This window comes from Crocodylus siamensis, chromosome 4 (assembly GCF_052110815.1).
Source record: "Crocodylus siamensis isolate JL-2025a chromosome 4, ASM5211081v1, whole genome shotgun sequence".
In the NCBI taxonomy this organism is placed as follows: Eukaryota; Metazoa; Chordata; order Crocodylia; family Crocodylidae; genus Crocodylus; species Crocodylus siamensis.
The window spans coordinates 190331496-190351377 of record NC_143398.1 but is presented as its reverse complement, the minus strand read 5'-3'; the positions used below and the strand labels follow the sequence as shown (position 1 = coordinate 190351377).

Genomic DNA, 19882 nt, shown 5'->3' with positions numbered 1-19882 from the left:
TGTTACTGAGAGAAAAGGAGTATTAAGAGTCTTTGTGGTCTATAAGCATTAAATTATAATACACGAAGTAGATTTCTTTTTTCTTCTTCTTTTTTTTTTTACTGGGCATCATACAGTTTTAAAGGTGTGTAACAAAGTGGGAATTTAATTAGCCAAAAACAGAGATTCCCTTTTTATTACACAGAAAAAGATTTTAAAAATTGTGTTAATAAAGTACTCAAGAATAATGTTGTATCATTAAGTTAGATGTGATGGATGAGTTTTCGTTTTTATTTTAGAAGAAGATCTGTGTTCCAAACTGTGACATAAATGGCACTGATGCTGCGAGTGCAGTGCCACGAATACAGAGAATTCTTAAAATGTCTGCTACTAAAATAAATCCATGACGACGCCTTCTAGAATTAAACGTGTGGTAGGCACAGCCTGAGCATCTGGATAAGCATTGTTGAACCATTGTAAAACTTAAATTTAGGAAATTTGTTAAGGAGTTTTAAATCGTATTGGCTCTTCTGTGTATGGGATGTAATCTTTTGCTATGCCATTTAAATATTTTGAGGCTCTGTAGGATTATACAGAATGTTAACTTTACCTCTGTCAGACGAATAAGCACCATGTATTTGTGGCTGAAATGGATAAGATGAGGGACTTTAGACAGAAATGACTTAAAACTCTGTTGACCTGCGATAATATATTTCCTGTCATTAGACTTTAAAGGAGAAAAACATTTTGGCTTCCAAGGGATGCATGTGTATAATCATGTGCTTGAATAAACTCGAGTTTATTGCTCCTGCGCACGCATCTTCACCTGCTCCCCCAGCTCAGTGTGCTGTGGAGGGGCTTGCTGGGGCAGATAGCCCCCACACTGAAGCACCCACATGCCCCAGCCAGCCAGGACAGTGGCTACATGTGCGCTGCAGTGGCTACACATGGAGTAAATTAGCTTGTTCCAGCCTAAGAGGGGTGCATGTGTAGACATGTGACTTTTACTGTGAAGGTAATTAGTCTACTATGCAGTAAATGTTTTGTGTAGACACACCCAAGGTGACTCATTAATGCTTTATGCTCATTAGAATATTAAAATAGACTTTGATTTGTGTCATTTCAAAACTTGAATATTTAGTAGTCTTAATATATACAAATGATTTGTAAGCAGATAAATTCCATATATGAATCAGGAATGTGCTGATAACTCTGAAAGGCTAGGTATAAATATTTAAAAAGCTCAAGGTGGAATTAATCTAAGTTACATGGTTTTCTGTAAGCAGCATAGGTTAAGTCGGTAGGGAACAGAACACACATTCACTCTTTGTTGGCGGGGGGGAGGGGAGAGGGGGTGCAAATCTTAAACCAGGTTTTGCCATTTGTCAACTAGACTGTGCTGAACGTCTGTTCTGTTATGGAGTAACAGGGTGTGCTCTGTTACTGAAAGGGGCATGAGCAAACAGCCAAGCAGCTTGCAAGTGGCTGCACTTCCAATCAGGCCCAATTACTGGATTGGGAACAGGGCCCAACTGTTCAATATAAAAGGAGGGCTCTGCAGTGTAGCCAGCAGTCTGCTGCTAGCAGCCAAGAGAACAGCACCTGGTTGGAGCTGCTGCTCATACCATCTTGGAGGTAAGGGTAGGAGCTATGGGGATGGCAGAAGTTTCTGGTCCTGAGGCATGACCTAAAACTACACCCTGCTGGGTTTGGGTGGCATGGTGGGACTGCCAGTGGAAGGCCAATCTCCAGCAAATGCTACATCTGTGCTCCCCCCAGTGAAGGGCTAGTATGGGGCACCAGAAAGCTTCAGTCTCCCTGCTGCCTTGTGGGTGACCCCATGGAGGGGAAAGGCTAGGGGACCACACTCTGAGGAACAAAGCAGGATTCAAGGCTCATGGTGAGTCCAGAGGCAAGGTCCAGGTTAGGAAGGGACTGGAGGCAGTGCCTAGACTCACTTCGAGCTCTGAGGCTGCATCAAGAAGCCGGGTGTAAGGATCCAGCGGTGTGGGGCCCTAAGCTAGATGCGAAGCTCCTCAAGCAAGGGGCTTTGTGAGGCCCAGTGTAGGGCAGGAGATGAGGGAGCCCCAGTATGGGGTCATAGTGGAGACTGAGAGGGTCCCAAGCCGGGCTTGGAGCCCTGAGTAGATAGGGGCTGGGAGCCCCGAGCGATGGATTGCAGGAGAGCCCAGTGTGAGGGCACAACGGTGAGCTCCAGTGGGTAATGAGTCCCATGTGAGACTCTGGAGCACAGGTCTCAGTGGGAGGCACTGGAGCAATATGGATGCCATCTGTGAGGCATGGGACATGGTATAGGAGAGGTTGGAGCTGTGTATTTAGGTCCTTGGCATCAGGGCAAGTAAATGGGCAGCCTCTCACCTTGTTATCATCTTTCAATCATTATCTTCGAGGCATAGCAGGCGAGGTAGGTAGGTGGTTAGCCTTAAGACAAGTGGGTGGGCCAATGATCAAACCGGCCCTGGGACACCCACTTGACAGGCTGTATGTTGCCAAACCCTGAAGATGATAGCTTTCTTGTTGAAACAGACTAATGGAAACTACAGCATGTTTTAATAATATTCCTTGCACTGCCTGAAAACACTTTGTCCAATTTTGCTCCTTTCCTCTGTGATCCCACTGCATCTTGCCTCATTTCTGCATAGACTGCATTGAAGGATGTTGATTAAGCACAATATCTACCAAGCTAAGACTTTTGAAGAGGCAGGCCAACTTTACAAGGAAATTTGCAGCACCTTTAACAAATACTGTTTACTTCCTAAGAATGTCCAGTAAGAGAATCTGGTAAAGTTGCTTGCTACCGGATTTAGGTTTCCTGACTGTCCAGTTTCTGCCAGGAAGTGTCTCATGGTCTCTTGGCAGCAGCTGACTCTTTCCTTTGCAAGTGTTGTAAAATGTTGGCCATATCAAAAATCAGTGCTAAAAACATTGGAGCCTGCTTCTTGTAACAAGCACATTTTCACCTCTGCATGAACAGTGAAATGTAAATGCAAAAGATGCTTGGGTCTCTAGAACAATAATGCAAGTTTTAGAATCTGTTTTAATTCTAATGCAACCATGTATATCGAGAGGATTTAAGAGGCGTGACCTTATTGTGCCTAAGAGTGGCCTGCAGATCACTTGTTCTTAAATATGATATACCAGATGGTATTTAGCGTTTTTCCATTTGCTGGACTTTGGCTTTTGTGAATTTTCTTGAGCTTCGTTCTCCTCCTGTCTTAAACTAAGTGAGGCTAGGCCTTGTTAGCATTAAAAAAATAACATGCCCAGCACTTGCGGAAGAAATAAGGGTGATGATATAGTAGGTAACACTTTTAATCATAATGTGTGGTGTGCTATATACCAGCTTTGTAACCTGGCAGCCACGGGCACCAAAGTCTCTCTCAAACTAAATGAGATTACATTCTGTTATTTTGTTTAATGGCCACAGTATGCAACTTCTAATGTGGTGGCTGATGCCTTCCACAGCATGATAGCATTATTTTGGCTAAGAGGCTGGGGCTCCAGCTGGGAGTGAAAGTATCTGCGTTTGTCCAGCAACAACCCGGCTAGGACTGATACTTGCAACTAGAGGTGGGTCCTGCACCAGTCCAGACAGTGGTAGCAGCATTTTTGTTCAGGCAGCAGGGACAGTGTCAATTGAATTTGTGATTCATTAACATCTGATTCCTTTATAAACTTTTTATTCCACAGGTGTTAATAATCATCTCTTTTTTAATTAGAGCGGCTCCAGGGCCTCTCAGCCAATCAGTGGCGGGGAGACAAAAATGGCACCAAGTTTAAAACTACAGTTTTTGCCTCCCTGCCAGTCTTGGGCAAACCACTTGTGCAGCCCCTCTACCAATCGATGGGGAGGGGGAACCTGCAAAATTAATAGTCCTGCTGCAAATCCCACTTCCGACGTGACTTTGGTAGGTCCCTATCTTTTCCTTATTTGGCCTTTTTTCTCTTCTCTTTTTCTTCTCCTCTCAGTTGTTCTTTTTCTTCTTTCCTTTTTTCTTTCTCTTTTCTCTCCTTTTTTTCTCCCCTCTTTTGTCTCCTCTTTTGTCTCTCTTTCTTTTTTGATTCTCTTTTCTCTTTCCTCCTCTCCTCTCTCTTCCCTTCCCTTCTTTTTTCTCTTCTCTTTTTCTCTTTCGTCTTTTCATCCTCTCCTCTCTTTTTTCCTTCTCCTTTGTTCTCTCTTTTTGTTTCTATTTTTTCTCCCTTTTGTTTCTCTTATTTCCCTATCCCCTTATTTTTCTCTTCTGTTTTCTGCTTTCTCTTTTTCTTTCTTTCTTCTTTGTTTCTCCTCTCTTTTTTCTCTCCTCTTTTCTCTCTCTGATGTCCTTTTTCTCTCTTTTTTCTTCCCCCCTTATTCTCTCTCTCTCCTCTTTTTTCTGTTTGTTTTCTCTTTCTTTTTTTCCTCTCTCTCATCCCAAAAAAGGAACATTTATAATTATTAACAATATTAATATGCAGTGCATCCTGCCATATACCCTTCCATCCCAGTTTTGTTCTTCTGGCATGCCAGCAATCTAGCACCTTACAAAGTAGACATTATAGGTTTCTTGGCACTCTGGCCAAAAATGTTGCCTACCCCTGCTCTAGAGCAGTGGCACCCAACTCCTCTGGCCTCACAAGTTGGATGAGAGGCATGCAGCCAGTCCATGGAGTTGGTCTACTTAGGCTGGCCCCACATGCTGGATCATGGATGGACCAGTCCCCAGACTTCTTAGCAGGACAGCTCCGTGGCCAGGTGTGGGGCAGAGCTGGCTGCTGCTGTGCCAGTTATGGTGGTGCGGTCAGCTGTTGCTGTGGCAGAGGCTGCTTGTGCAACTCTGACAAAGGCAGCACCTAGGGCTTTTCTGGATCTTTGAAGAGCCCCAACAGTCTGGATGGCATGGCTGTGCAGACAGGATCCAGCCTGTGAATCCAGGTTGAATACTACCATATGAGCACCACTGTGGCACTGAATCATCAGTTGGGCACCACCCCTCTAAAGCAGCAGCTGCCAGTCCTTTTGAGTTGTGACCAGAGGCATCGCAGGGCAGCTTGATGTACAGGGCAGTGTTAGCTGTTGTGGTGTCCATGGCAATACTAATCATGGCATTCATCATATTCATATAATAAGCAGTATATATGTAGAGTTAAATACTAAGCATGGGGCAGTGTAACAATATGGAAGGCTTTACATTTTCATGACAAATATTGCAAGTCATTGCAAGTCATTGCAAGTACAGAACTCCAGAATTGCATTTATAGATGCAATATTAATATTAAGCATTTTACGTCAGCTTAGGTCTTTGTATTTTTCAAAATGCTTTTAGTTACTATATAATACACAATAGCAGGTGTACTTTTATGAATTGTAGATTGTATGTTATATGAGAATACATGCTTTAAATTGCTTTACCAAAGCTGCATGTTTCCTAGTCCTGATCATATCTGGCATTTATTTTTTGTTGGTGGTGGTGAATGCCTCTTTATGAAGTTGCATAAAATTCAGAAGTGCCCTTTTAATGTATTATTTAGATTCTGTTCTTCTGCTGTATTACATACTTCTTGTTTAGGTTTTTGAAAATGGATTCCAAATTTGTTTCCAGAGTGCTTTGTTCTGTAAACTGGGAAATACATATACATGTGACACAAACATATGATGTAACTGCCTGAAATGAAAACCAGTCAAGAAAACTGAACTTAATTCATACCTCCTGGTTTTCTTCACAATAAACACTGGCACTTGACAAGAGAGCACTTTTGGGCTCAAAACTCAGGCCAGTGTTTTAAGTTCTTGGATGTTACAAGTACCACTAAAAGCCAAAGCCAGTTCAGGGATGATACTAATTTTTGATCTGTTCTTAACTCCAAAATATTTGTACCCTGATTGATTGTTTTCCAAATGTCTGTAAATCTGCTTTTCAGAAAACACTTTAAGTATTCAGAGGAACAATTTTGAGCTATTCATTGACACTTCATGTTTTAAATGTCTATAATCAGTCTATATTTTATAAGGTTTTTGGGAGGGGTTTCCGACTTTGTAGAAAGGATATGTAAAATCATGTTTTTGGATATAACATGCTATACAATCCTAAGCACAAAACTAGTTGTAATAGCAAACTGATATAATATTGTATTGCATTACATATAATATTGTATCACATTGTGGTTTGCAAATTTACATTTACCGCTTAAGTAGAATATTCCTGGTAGTAGAACAGAGTGAAATTTTTAATTAAATGTTCTACTTGCTGAAAAAAGCAGAATTTGATTTACTAAAATTGCCAGTGATTTTTTTTAAACTTATTAAATTGGTTTCACTAATTCCCTCTCTCAAATCCACAACAACCCCTGAAAAGTATACAGTGGTCGCTTTTTTATTTTGCAACATGGTTGTGTTCCTAAACTTGCTGAAACAGTTTAAATAAAGAGTGAAATTCTCTTCCCTCGCCCCCCCCCCATCTGAAACTGTGTTCAGTTTAACCCACCAAATACCCGCTTCCCCCTGCTCCTGCTCACAGTTTGGTTAGAAAAACAAAAGTTAATTATTTGCATAGTTCTATGTAGAACACCAGTATTTTCTAAACTGGGGACTAAAAGAATGATTATATGGAATGTTGTGGTAGAAGGTCATTTCCATTTCTTATTCATGTCCATTCACTAATACATTTATTTAAATATTTAAGAAATCCGTATTTGACTTTACTTGCTTTTAAGAAGCTTTAGAGTAGTTCTTACGGAAAACTATTACTATATTCTAGTACAGGGGAGGGAACACGCAGCACAATGGCAGATAGGGCAGGGAGCAGAAAGCAGAGCATTAGAGTAGGCAGGCAGGAAGCTGGAAGCAGAACCGCAGGTTGGGTGGGGGAGAGGGATAGGAGTGGAACTTGGTAGATGTGGGGCTAATTTGTGGCACACCTGCCTAGAAATTTGCCCCCCATTGTACTAGTATATTACTTCCATCTGGACCTGAAGAATAGATCATATATAGTAGTGGTTGTGAACCTTTTTATACCAGGACCCATTTATAAACATCGATGGCCAGTCCCAACCCAGTACCCCTCACTACCGAACTACTGCACCCCAGGCCCTAGCCCCCGCAGTGTGTGAGGTGGATGTGTGGAGTAGAGGGGGTTATGTGTGTGGGGCATGGGGGGTCCCTAGCAGCCTCTTGCCAGCTGGAACTCTAGCAGCCTGCAAGGGGAAAGCCACGGTTTCCCAAGTTTTTCTCCTTTAAAGGAAATTCCGTTTTTAAAATGTGTTGATCTTTTTTAAAGTTTGTTCACAGCCCTTCCATAAATTCGTGACCCACAGGTTGAAAAACACTAATATATAGTCTTTGTGATATTTGCTATATTCTAAACTGGTTATTTTTAACTTTCCAGATTCGCTCTGTCAGATGAAGCATACAGATCCTTGAGGGACCAAGATAAGGACCAGTGCATTCTTATTACTGGGGAAAGTGGAGCTGGGAAAACAGGTAATATGCTACTTGGTGTTCAAAAAATGAAAGGAGAAGATCTAGAAGCTGTGTAGGTTTACTGTCTTTGCATTTGCTTAGTGTTGTACACTAGTTCCTTTATGGTATTTGCTGCTTCGGATGTGATATTGCATTAATAAGTGTTGTTGTATATTCCTGTCATGATATCAGGTCTTATATAGTGATACAAACTCCTCCTTTTTTGGCATTATGTTGGAAGAGAATATTGCAAGTGTCAGAATAAACTGAGGATACATACTGAAGAAAAAACCAGAAATGAAACTCTCTTGCTTTGGGATATTGCAGCCCTTGGATGCATTTGCAAAAGTCTTTCAAATACCGGTATTTTAATACACATACACACGCACGCACGCACACTAAATAAACAATGGTGAAGGCCTTTAAATGTAAGTAGTACCACATGCTGTGTTCAGCTACATTTAATACATTGGCATCTGTACAAGATAACGACATTTCTTTTAGCCAGAGCTGGAATAGATTTTGCAAAATTGCTCTATTAATTTAAACATGCAGAATGGTGGGACTAAATGGAAGTTTCATGGTTGTTCCTTTTTTAAAAAAAAAATCTGTTTTTAGCTTAAAATAGCAATTTAAAAACAGGGCTGCTAAAAGAAAAACAGCAGGTCCAGGACATTTAAATTTGTTTTAATATCATCTGAGAAATTTTCTCTTGAACTGAGGAGAATGTTTAGCTTTGTATGCCTGCGGCAAGCAATCATGAAAGTGATATAACAAGGGGAACTACCACTTAGGTCTATTATGAAGCCCTGTAGCAGGGCGCTCCATTCTGGGGGTGTAAGGGTGGATGGATATGACCCCTTGGTTTCTTGCATTTTTTTCTCTGCATGTTCTGTGACTCCTGATTGAGAGTTTTTTTATTTATAATCATTCTCTCCTTTATCAGTTTAGTGATATGAAAAGGCATGGTCTACTGAGTAAATTAGTATATTAAAATAAGTATTTATTAATAAAGCTCAATATCTAAAGAGAATTCATTGTAATTTTGAAAGGAATTATTTTCTGATACAGCTTAATCTTTCATGGCTCTGCAGGGGTTATGAATGATTAAGCAACTAGCATGTAGTAAGGCCACAATTATTCATAGATTTTGTAACTGTAGACACTGGGATGATTGAGTTACTTGGCTAATGTATACTTACTTGCATGATGACTGGGATGTGTTCAGTAGCCAAGGTCATCACAGGCATGTGAGGTTTCTCGTCAATGCTGAGAATTTATTTTTAAAAAGCAAAATTTCAAGAAGTTTAGAGTGAAAGTAATGGGTAGGGATTTGTTAGAAATCCAAGTCTGAAAATGGATGTTGAAACCTCAGTGATGTCACATCTCCTGACGTTTGGCAATTTTATTAAAGCTCCAGATGCTGAAGTAATGTTTTTACCCAAGAATATTGCTTTTTAAAAAACTTCTAGTTTTTATGGTTGTACAGAAAACCTTGAAAACATGAATCCTAAATGTGCCAAGAGCAGTAGGCTTAAAAAAAATAAGCTGCCAAATTTATTATTTTTCAAAACTCAGAATTTTGGTAGCCAGCATCCTGGTTTTTAAATGTTTGATGAAGGCAGAGTTGAAACTACACTGTCATCAATTTCTTGGTTTTTTTCAGTTGAATATACTTCCATTTATTTACTTGTTTGTTTTGTTTTCACTACATAATTCTACCAATGGCTGTTTGTAGAGTCATGCAAGAAAATGTCAAATGCTGCCAGAAATGAATGTGGTGGTATTGAGGGTAAAACACAAGGTTAATCAAGGTTCAAACTGAATGTTTGTTCAGTTGACGGCAACGTTGTTGGCTCGGTCTTGCAGATTAAAGTAGAGTTCCAGCTAACGGAAACAGCTCCTTTATTTTGTGTTAACAATTTCCAAATCCAATTTATAATTTTTTGTCACTCTGTGAACCTTTTTCCATGGACTTGCATTTATCTTGATGTCAATGGAAAGTGCATCCTTATCTTAAGGTAACTTATTTCCTGCTTAGCTACTTTTATCACACATTGGTCAAGTGATTCTTCTCAAGCATTGGGATTGTTCATGGAGCTCCATCAGCTCAGATTGCTTCAAAACACTTCAGCATGTATTACCAAGAGAATATTTTGTTTTTTAAATACTGCTGCATGTCAGCTGCCTTGGCTCAGCACCATTAGTAACCTTTGACCTCTGAAGATTTTCTTTTTTTTTTTGAAATTGTTGTCATGGGATGCTCCCAATTACAAATGACGAGTTCTAAAATTTCTTAACTACTTTTTCACATATATCCTTGGACTATTGTGGCTAAAAGAGAATAATATTTATCATGTTTTCTTGCATACAGCATGCCTTAGAATAGGGTCCGCACCTTGTTTTTGAAAGACAGAATGAAGGAAAAAAGACATTTCCCCTCAGTAAGTAACTATAGCAGCAACTAGGGAGCTGAGCCTGCTCATTGTTTTGATCCCTGTGGATCCTGTGTAGAATTATTTGCAATCTTGCTTGGCAGAAAGTGGCAGAAACTGCTCTTACCATATTTTCTTGCTTTTAATACACATGCCAATTTCCAGCAGCTGTTCTTTGGGAAAAAAAGGTGTATGTTATCTGGAGAAAAATAAGGTATTTCATTTTGAAATGTATGTTTACCGCACTTTGAGTATAGCCAGTTGGATTCTTTCTCCTGTTTGTGTGGCTCCTTATCGCAACATGGCAGGGAGAAAAACAAAACCAAGTGAGATTCAGAGGACAAGCAGAGGGCAAGTATAGTCTCTGAAACTAGTGGTATTTGTTACACTGACTGGTTTCCAAATGGTTGTCACTTATGAAAAAAAAAATCCATTTACTGCTTAGATTCTGGTAAGAGGGGTGTCTGTAAATTTTTCATTCTTTATATCAATTCCTTATCTGCTGTACCAAAGAACTTGGTTCCTGTAGCACTGAAGCAACCTTGGTGTAGAGTGGGGGTGGACAACCTGGGTATGAGTGCCCCAAGTGGCACATGACATACTGGGGAGGGGACAGGCAGCAAATGGACAGAAGACGGGGCAGGAGATTGAACAGGGAACACAAAACAGAAAACAGAGCAGAACATCGGGCAGGGCAATGGGATAAGAGTGCCGCTTGAAGATGGTTCTGAGGTAATTTGTGGCACCTGCCAGAAAGGCTGGTCCTGTGCTGTGGAGAATAGGCATGAGTCAACTTTCACAGTACTTCTGCCTCATCCTCATGCCAAATGTAAACTCTTCATTTCCCAGAATGATTACAAACGCTTGCAGTACTACACTCAGTGCACTGGGAAGGAGAACTGAAGCCTCAGATTGAGAAGCTAAGGTCTATGGTGTATGGTAGCAGTCCTCACATATTTGAAAGGCTGTCACAAAGAAAAGGGAAAATGCTGCTTGCTTTCATGCTGCAGAAAGCAAGATGTGGACCACTGGCTTGTTGTTGCAGCAAATTAGGTTTCGATTTGATATCAGGAAGAACTTCTTCACCGTTAGAACAATGAGGCAGCAGAATAGATTGCTTAAGGAAGTTGTGGACTCCATCACTTGAGGTGTTCAAGAAGAGGTTGGGCAGTCACTGGTTGCGGTTGATCTAAGCACAGCTATGCCTGTGTTCTAGAGGGGTGGACTTCCCATGTTTCTGGGCTTTCCTGGCTGCTACATGGGTCTGGGAGAGAATTCCTCATCTCCCCCTTCTCCCTCCTCGCACCACCTTCCCCTTGTGCTGTCAAGGTTGTTTTTTTTTTTAAGACTTCCTTGAAAGCATTGGGTGTTGGTTTCAGCCAAGGCTGGGAACTTTGACTAGGGTGTGCCAGTGTTCCTGCTGGGACTGAAACCCACAGGTTCCTGGCTAAAGGGTCTTGGTCTGATCACCGGATTTGGGGTCAGGAAGGAATTTTACCCATGGTTAGATTGGTGTGGACTGTGTGGGTATTTGCCTTCTGTAACGGGGGGGCATGGCCCTTCTCCTGGGATCTCCTGAGTCTTTATTAATAACTACAGAAGCAGGATGTTGGCTGCTGTTTTACCTGTGGCAAATTAGGTTATGTCTTGTGTTATGTCAGGGTGGACTGATTAGTTTTGTTAAGAGGTTAGACAGTGGGCTTGGATATGGATGGTTCTGCCTTTGTCAGGTGGTTGGACCGGGTGGCCTGGAGAGGTCACTGCCAGCCCTGCTTCTCTGTGATTCTGACTTTTCACATGGATGCTTAGATAACCTTAAAAAGGAAGGCCTACAAAGGATGGAGGACGGGATTCACCTCCAAGGAGGATTATTCTGCGCTGGTCCAGTCCTGCAGGGAGCAAACCAGGGAAGCCAAGGCTGCAACTGAACTCCAACTAGCTTCAAGCATCAAGGACAACAAAAAGTCCTTTTTCAGATATGTGAGGAGCCAGAGGAAAAGCAAGGGCAACGTTGGACCCCTGCTAAACCAGATGGGTCAACTGACAACTGACGCCCAGGAAAAAGCCAACCTATTAAATAGGTACTTTGCGTCAGTCTTTCATCAGTCCCATGGGACGCCCATGCCTGCTATGGGACAGGGAGATCTGGGTGATGGGGATCCCCTACCCTCCATAAATGCTGACCTCGTGAAGGAGCATCTTGAGAAGCTGGATACCTTCAAGTCAGCTGGCCCTGACAATCTGCACCCCAGGGTACTCAAGGAGCTGGTGAGCATCATAGCCCAGCCCCTGGCACGGATCTTTGAAAACTCCTGGCGCTCTGGTGTAGTGCCCGAAGACTGGAAGAAGTGGTGCCGATCTTCAAGAAAGGGAGAAGAGTGGATCCAGCTAACTACAGGCCCATCAGCCTGACTTCTATCCTGGGGAAGATCTTAGAAAAGTTTATTAAGGAGGCCATCCTTGATGGACTGGCCCAGGCTAACATCCTAAGAGATAGCCAGCACGGGTTTGTTGCGGGTAGGTCTTGTTTGACCAATCTCATTTCCTTCTACGACCAGGTGACCTATCACCTGGACGAGGGAGAAGAGATTGATGTCATATATCTTGACTTCAGAAAAGCTTTTGATCTGGTATCCCATGATCACCTCTTGGCCAAACTGGCCAGTTGTGGCCTTGGCTCCACCACGATCCGCTGACTGGGAAACTGGCTCCGTGGTCGGACCCAGAGGGTTGTAATCGATGGCAGTCACTCATCGTGGTGCCCTGTGACCAGTGGGCTCCCTCAAGGCTCTGTCCTGGGACCCATCCTGTTCAACGTTTTCATTAATGATGTGGACATTGGAGTCAGGAGTGGACTGGCCAAGTTTGCCGATGACACCAAACTTTGGGGCAAAGCATCCATGCCAGAAGATAAGCGGGTGATCCAGGCTGACCTGGACAAGCTCAGCAAATGGGCAGATGAGAACCTGATGGTGTTTAACACCGAAAAATGCAAGGTTCTCCACCTTGGGAGGAAAAACCTGCAGCACCCTTATAGGCTCGCCAGTGCTATGTTGGATAGCACTAGAGAAGAAAGAGACTTGGGGGTCATCATTGACCATAAGATGAACATGAGCCTGCAATGCGATGCTGCGGCTAGTAAAGCGACCAAAATGCTGGCTTGCATCCATAGATGCTTCTCGAGCAAATCCCGGGACATCATTCTCCCCTTGTACTCGACCTTGGTGAGGCCGCAGCTGGAGTACTGCGTCCAGTTTTGGGCTCCACAATTCAAAAAGGATGTGGAGAAGCTTGAGAGAGTCCAGAGGAGAGCCACGCGCATGATCAGAGGTCAGGAAAACAGATCTTACGATGACAGGCTGAGAGCCATGGGACTCTTTAGGCTGGAAAAGTGTAGGCTCAGGGGTGATCTGATGGCCACCTATAAGTTTATCAAGGGTGACCACCAGGATCTGGGGGAACGTTTGCTTACCAGAGCGCCCCAAGGGATGACGAGGTCGAACGGTCACAAACTCCTGCAAGAGTGTTTCAGGCTGGACATAAGGAAGAATTTCTTTACTGTCCGAGCCCCCAAGGTCTGGAACAGTCTGCCAGCGGAGGTGGTTCAAGCACCTACATTGAACACCTTCAAGAGTAAATTGGATGCTTATCTTGCTGGGATCCCATGACCCCAGCTGACTTCCTGCCCTTTGGGCAGGGGGCTGGACTCGATGATCTCCCGAGGTCCCTTCCAGCCCTAATGTCTATGAAATCTATGAATAACCTTCTGCCGAGGAATGCCTACCCAACTTGCCTGTCTAGACTTAAAAAAGCATTTATTTATCTTTTTGCTTACTTGTAATTGAACTGTAATTCTGTACCTACAATTGTGTAATTGAAGTTAACATTTTTAAATGAGACTGAGTTTTCTGTAATCATCTGGGAGTTGATTTATTAAGTGTAGTTTAACAAAGGAAAAATGCTTTTCTCTGCCAGATGGTTACACCACCCATTTTATACAAAGTATTAATTTTAAGTTGAAAAGTTACATGGAAAGATTGCCGGACTCTTGCTCAGAAAAACTACTTTGTAATGACCTCTTTCTATTTTTGGTTATGATTTGGAGAAGATTGTGCATAGTGCAGTGCCTTGATTGCAAGCCTCTTTGACTGTTTTCAAGTTTGCTTCACACCTATGTATGATAGAAACTGGTGGCTGTGGATAAAAGCTTAGTTATCTGTATGGATGTGATTTAGAGCTCTTGGCCGGCCATCATGCCCTTAAGTCTGAGCTGATGTCCTGTTTTGTGGACCAGGAAGTATGGAAATTAGGTTGCACAGCAAATGCTTCTTTTTTGGAGAACACTGTGAGGAAAAGCAGTCGTGTAAGTGTTTTCTCTTTGGCTCCACAAGGTGTGATAACATTCTTGATTTTGGATTATCTTGTTTTGAATGTAGGATGTTTTGCTTACTGCTGCTTCTGTTCTAATAATGCTTCCAATTATCTGTCAGAGGTACCCAGAAATGGAGATGGGTCTGTTTATATGTTGAAATGTATACAAATAAAACATTGCATGCATATACAAAGTTATCTAGGCCAGTGTTTCCCAACCTTTTCCAGCCCAAGGCACACTTACATTAATAAAAATTTTCTGTGGCATACCTGTTAAGGCATCCCCAGTCCTCATGCCTATTGTAGCTCATTGCCATGGCAAAATTCCATGGCACTTCTGTTCATTTCTGATGGCACACTTTTGTGCCATGGCACACTGGTTGGGAAACACTGATCTAGGCTTCCTGAATAGAAATATGGCTGGAAATCACTTTAAAGTTTGGTTCCTATTGGAATTGAAGTGAACCTCACTCATTCAGTATTATTTTTTCTGAATATATTTGCTGATCTCTGTATTGGGTAGAATGGAGAAAATGCTCAGAAAGTGGGATTTTATAGTTGAGCTTTTATCTGAGGGAAATGGCTCTGCCTCTGCCAGGTCAGTGGTGATTTCTGCCTCCCACCCCTGAGGATTTATTCTAGAAACTAGGGTATGTCTGCTTATGTGAGCTGAATCTGGTTTACTGTACCCTTCCCTTCCTGCCATATGCAAAGTTCTCTCTTAAAGTGCTGGTTGGAGAGCTCCTTTCAGGGCCTGTGGTTTTGTATGTGATGCTGTATTGAAATATATTGCTCTGTTCAAATTTTTTGAGCTATTGTAAAAGACAGCAATAACGAATTGGTATTGGCATTGCCACATCAATTTGATTTATGCCATGTTGTTAGGCATTCATGTCAAGTTCAGGTTCAACCATAAGGGCTCGGATCATTTTTAAAAATGAAAATTGAGATTAAGATGCGTGATTTTTGGGAGATTGGAGCCCTAGGTACACACCGATAGTACCCATGCCTTTATCCAGTTGTTGAGTTCTGTATGAATGGAAAAACTCATGCTAATTACCTTTGCTTAATATTAAATGAGATATAATCATGATATAAAGGATAGTCTTTTGTTTGGTTCTTTGTTAAAATCAGACCCTTAAATTTATATCAGGCCTTGCAAAAGAGAGTAAACGGGTTTATTGTTTATTACAGTTGCATTGAGTTGATAGGGATTCCAGCTGTTGGTAATTGCATTGTATTTAAAACTATATTAATTTACAGACTGTCAAAGTCATTTGAGATTTCACGGCTTTGTGTTGTACATTAAACATTAAGATCCTATTGTAAAACTTACTGTTCTTGTCATAGCTGCCCTGTGTCATAGGGCCCTGCTCCAGGTTCAAATTAAAGCTGGGTAGAAACCAGCTATAAAGTTGTTATACATTTTCAAGAACTAACTTTATAGTTGATTGGTTCTTTTTATAGCTGGATAGTTACTTTGCATGTGTGGCTGATCTAAATTTATTGTTCAACTTACCAGTAAGTTGTGTAATATATTTAACATGTAGCAGGGGCCTTAAGAACAGTATACCTATTTTATGTGATATTTATGACAGTTTTTTGTTTGCATAACTGGAAACAAACTTATTCCAGTGTTTCAAACTTGAATGACCATATTCTGAAATTGTTCATTGCCTACATGAACATTTTCATATTCTATATACAGTTTAAATTGGGCTACATCTGGGGGTGGCAGCCTCCAGCCTGTGGGCTGGATGGCACATGTGGAACCTTTGGATCTGGCCCACTGGCATATGGCTTCAGTGACAGGGCACACATTTTGTGGGCACTCTCCCTGGGCTGCTTTAGGGATAAATGCCAGTGTCAGCATGGTCCTAGTGCCTGCTCATCCACTCCTAACCCACAGTGGGCTATTTTGGCCTTCAGCTAGAAAAGTTTGCTTATCCCTAGACTACATGAATAATTTCACATGATGATTTACAATTATTTACATTTTATAGCTTGCTATATAACTGAAATTACAGGACGCTCGGTCTTGTACTGTGGGTGTTTCTATACAAATTTAAATAACATTTGATTTGGTAGTTTTATTTGACTTGTGCATTTTTAAATTATTTGTAGCCTGACACCTTTCCAAAGACGTGTCATATGAGATGAAGCTGTTTGCTTGCTGAATTTCTCTTCTGCAGGGTGAATGGGGTGGGGATAGTCCAAGCACCTAAATACACATTATGGTTGTGTTGAGGTGATGTTGTATTAGTAGTGGTCCAGGGCAAATGTGAGGGGCAAGGATATTTGTGGGTGATTTATTTTTTATTGGGTCAAAATTGGGAGGCATGTAGACAAGCTTTTTGGTACTACTGTATATTTGCTCAGGTCTCTGGGGAAAAAAGACAGACCTAGCAAAGCTAAATAGGAGATAAAACAAAGGCTTGTGCAAAACTCCATATGTAAATACAATCAGTATTTCATAGACATCAGGGCTGGAAGGGACCTTGGAAGATCATTGAGTCCAGCCCCCCGCCCAAAGGGCAGGAAGTCAGCTGGGGTCATAGGATCCCAGCAAGATAAGCATCCAATTTACTCCTGAAGGTGTTCAATGTAGGTGCTTGAACCACCTCTGATACCAGGCTATTCCAGACCTTGGGGGCTTGGACTGTAAAGAAATTCTTCCTTATGTCCAGCTTGAAATGGCCTCACAGTAGTTTATGACCATTCAACCTAGTCATCCCTTGCAGTGGATCATGGTGGACCCAAGGCCACAATTGGCTAGTTTTGCCAAGAGGTGATCATGGGATACCAGATCGAAGGCTTTTTTGAAGTCATGGTATATGACATCAATCTCTTCTCCCTTGTCCAGGTGATAGGTCACCTGGTCGTAGAAGGAAATGAGATTGGTCGAGCAAGACCTACCCACAACAAACCCGTGCTGGCTATCTCTTAGGATGTTGGCATCGGCCAGTCCATTAAGGATGGCCTCTTTAATAAACTTTTCTAAGATCTTCCCCAGGATAGAAGTCAGGCTGATGGGCCTATAGTTAGCTGGATCCACTTTCCTCCCATTCTTGAAGATAGGCACCACAATGGCCTTCTTCCAGTCTTTGGGCACTACACCAGAGCACCAGGAGTTTTCAAAAATCCATGCCAGGGGCTGGGCTATGATGCTCGCCAGCTCCTTGAGTACCCTGGGGAGTATATTGTCAGGGTCGGCTGACTTGAAGGTATCCAGCTTCTCAAGATGTTCCTTCACAAGGTCAGCATTTATGGAGGGCAGGGGATCTCCCACAACTGGACCTCCCTGTCCTGTAGCGGGCATGGGCATCCCATGGGACTGATGAAAGACTGATGCAAAGTACCCATTTAATAGGTTGGCTTTTTCCTGGGCGTCAGTTGTCAGTTGCCCCATCTGGTTTAGCAGGGGTCCAACGTTGCCTTTGCTTTTCCTCCGGCTCCCCACATATTTGAAAAAGGACTTTTTATTGTCCTCGATGCTCAAAGCTAGTTGGCGTTCAGTTGCAGCCTTGGCTTCCCTGGTTTGCTCCCTGCAGGACCGGACCAGCGCAGAATAATCCTCCTTGGAGATGAATCCCGTCCTCCATCCTTTGTAGGCTTTTCTTTTTAGCCTTAGGAGGTCTGCTAGGTCCCTGGAGAGCCAGGGGGTTTGCTGTGCCTTCTTGCTGCCTTTCCTCCAAGATGGAATAGACTTAGCTTATGCATTGAGGATCGCTCCCTTGAGGAGCAGCCACCCTTCCTGAACTCCCCTCTTCCTGGGGTCATGGTCCCTTAGGGCCTGACTGACAAGCCTCCTGAGCTTGTCAAAGTTGGCTTTTCTGAAGTCAAGGACTTCTGTGTTGCTGACTGACTTGCCAGCTTTATGGCAGATGGTGAAGGTGATCAGCTCGTGGTCGCTGTCACCCAGCTTCCCATCGATCACTAGGTTGCTGATTAAGTCATCCCCTGAATCAGTACCAGGTGGAGCAGCGCTCTGCCTCTCGTTGGCTCATAGACTTCTTGAGTCAGGTAGAGGTCATCCACGCATGAGAGGAAGCTTTGCGACTGCTTGGATTTTGCTGAGTGATCCTCCCACGAGATGTCTGGGTAATTGAAGTCCCCCATGACAGCCGTCGTCCTGGAGCATGCGGCCTCAGCCAGTTCCCAGGCGAGCTCCTAGTCAAGCTCAGGACTTTGAGTGGGAGGTCTGTGGCAGACTCCCACCGTTGCATCCCCTGTGTTGTGTTCCCCATAAATTTTAACCCAGAGGATCTCTAGCTGTCCACCCTGGTCACCAATATCAGCTGCAGGGACATGTAGCTTTCCTTAACATAGAGAGCTACACCCCTGCCCCTTTTATCTATATGATCCCTCCTGTACAGGGTATAGCCATCTATACCTGAGGTCCAGTCATGGGTGGAGTCCCACCAGGTCTCCGTTATCCCAATGACATCATAATTATTTGCATTGAGCAAATATTAAGGGATATTATCAGGTCACTAACAGATGAGAGAAATGCAGTAGAAATGGTAACCCCGTAAATGGAGAGCAAAACCATTCAAGAGTTGTTATCACCTGTGGCCTGCAGGAAAATTAGAGGGGGTCAGTTGCATTATAATGGGTTTTGAAATCAGTGTCTGTTAAATCACTGGTTCTTTGTGTCCAGTAAGCTAATGAATTTTTACTCCTAGGCCCATTTTTGTTTTTTAAATTTCTCTTGAGCATGAGGACTACGAGGTCAGAAAGGGAGTATTTTTTTGTGGAAAATGTTCTCTTACTTATGTCCTAGTGTCTCTGTTCTTCAAGCCTATTTCTCATTTTGACCTTTTATTTTTTGTTGCCACCTTGCAGAGGCCAGCAAACTTGTCATGTCATATGTAGCAGCTGTTTGTGGAAAAGGAGCTGAAGTTAATCAAGTAAAAGAACAACTTTTACAGTCAAATCCAGTGCTTGAAGGTAAGTGTCCAGTAATAGATATAGAAACCAATTATATTGTATTTGCCTATTTTTCAGCTGTTTTTTGACAACTGAGTTCAAGTAAATAGTAAGTTAAAATACATTTATTAGGATTAAACTGTCAGTCTTGTCATACCATGGTTAATAAACTGCACCTCTCCAGGTTTTTTCCAAGAGTACCCTTTCTCAGGTCTTTGCTGTGTAACAGAGGCATGTTGGAGTAGAGTGTGGATGGGGTCCTAGGCTGAAGTCCACTCCTTGGATGGGGATGGGGATGGGGATGCAGTTTCTGGTCTTTCAGATGCGATTACCTCAGTCGTCTTAACTTAGATTAGGTACTTAAAGTTTATTTCCTTCTGTGATCCATGGTTGTAGTATCTAGAAGTCAGATTAACTTCTTAAAAGTATTTATTTGGAACAAAAGCATTTAATAGAAAAGAGATCTGAAAGCAGTAAACCTATCCATATGCATGTCTGTCATTCTGTCCTGCTTACTATTCCTTGCATCGGGCAAAAGACCTAACTCGGTTGCTTCTGTAGTGTGATAACAAGGTGTGATAACATTCATGTATTTGTCTGTTTCCCGTGAGCACAACCTCTTCTCTTCTTTTAACTATTTACTGATTTATTTTAACCTGAGCCTCTTGCTTTAAAAAATGAGGTTTTCCATCTTTCTTGCATACACAATATG

The 19882-nt window shown here is 42.4% G+C and overlaps 1 protein-coding gene across 3 annotated transcripts in view; it reads left to right on the top strand.

The window, feature by feature from the left end:
* The window catches only part of MYO1B (myosin IB), a 198178-nt gene that overhangs the window by 94969 nt on the left and 83327 nt on the right, over nucleotides 1-19882 (top strand). For all 3 annotated transcript variants that reach the window (XM_090045222.1, XM_090045221.1, XM_090045220.1), the window contains exons 4-5: nucleotides 7362-7456; nucleotides 19087-19191. In XM_090045222.1, coding sequence (XP_089901348.1) covers nucleotides 7362-7456; nucleotides 19087-19191 — 200 coding nt within the window. The remainder of the gene's footprint in view (nucleotides 1-7361; nucleotides 7457-19086; nucleotides 19192-19882) is intronic.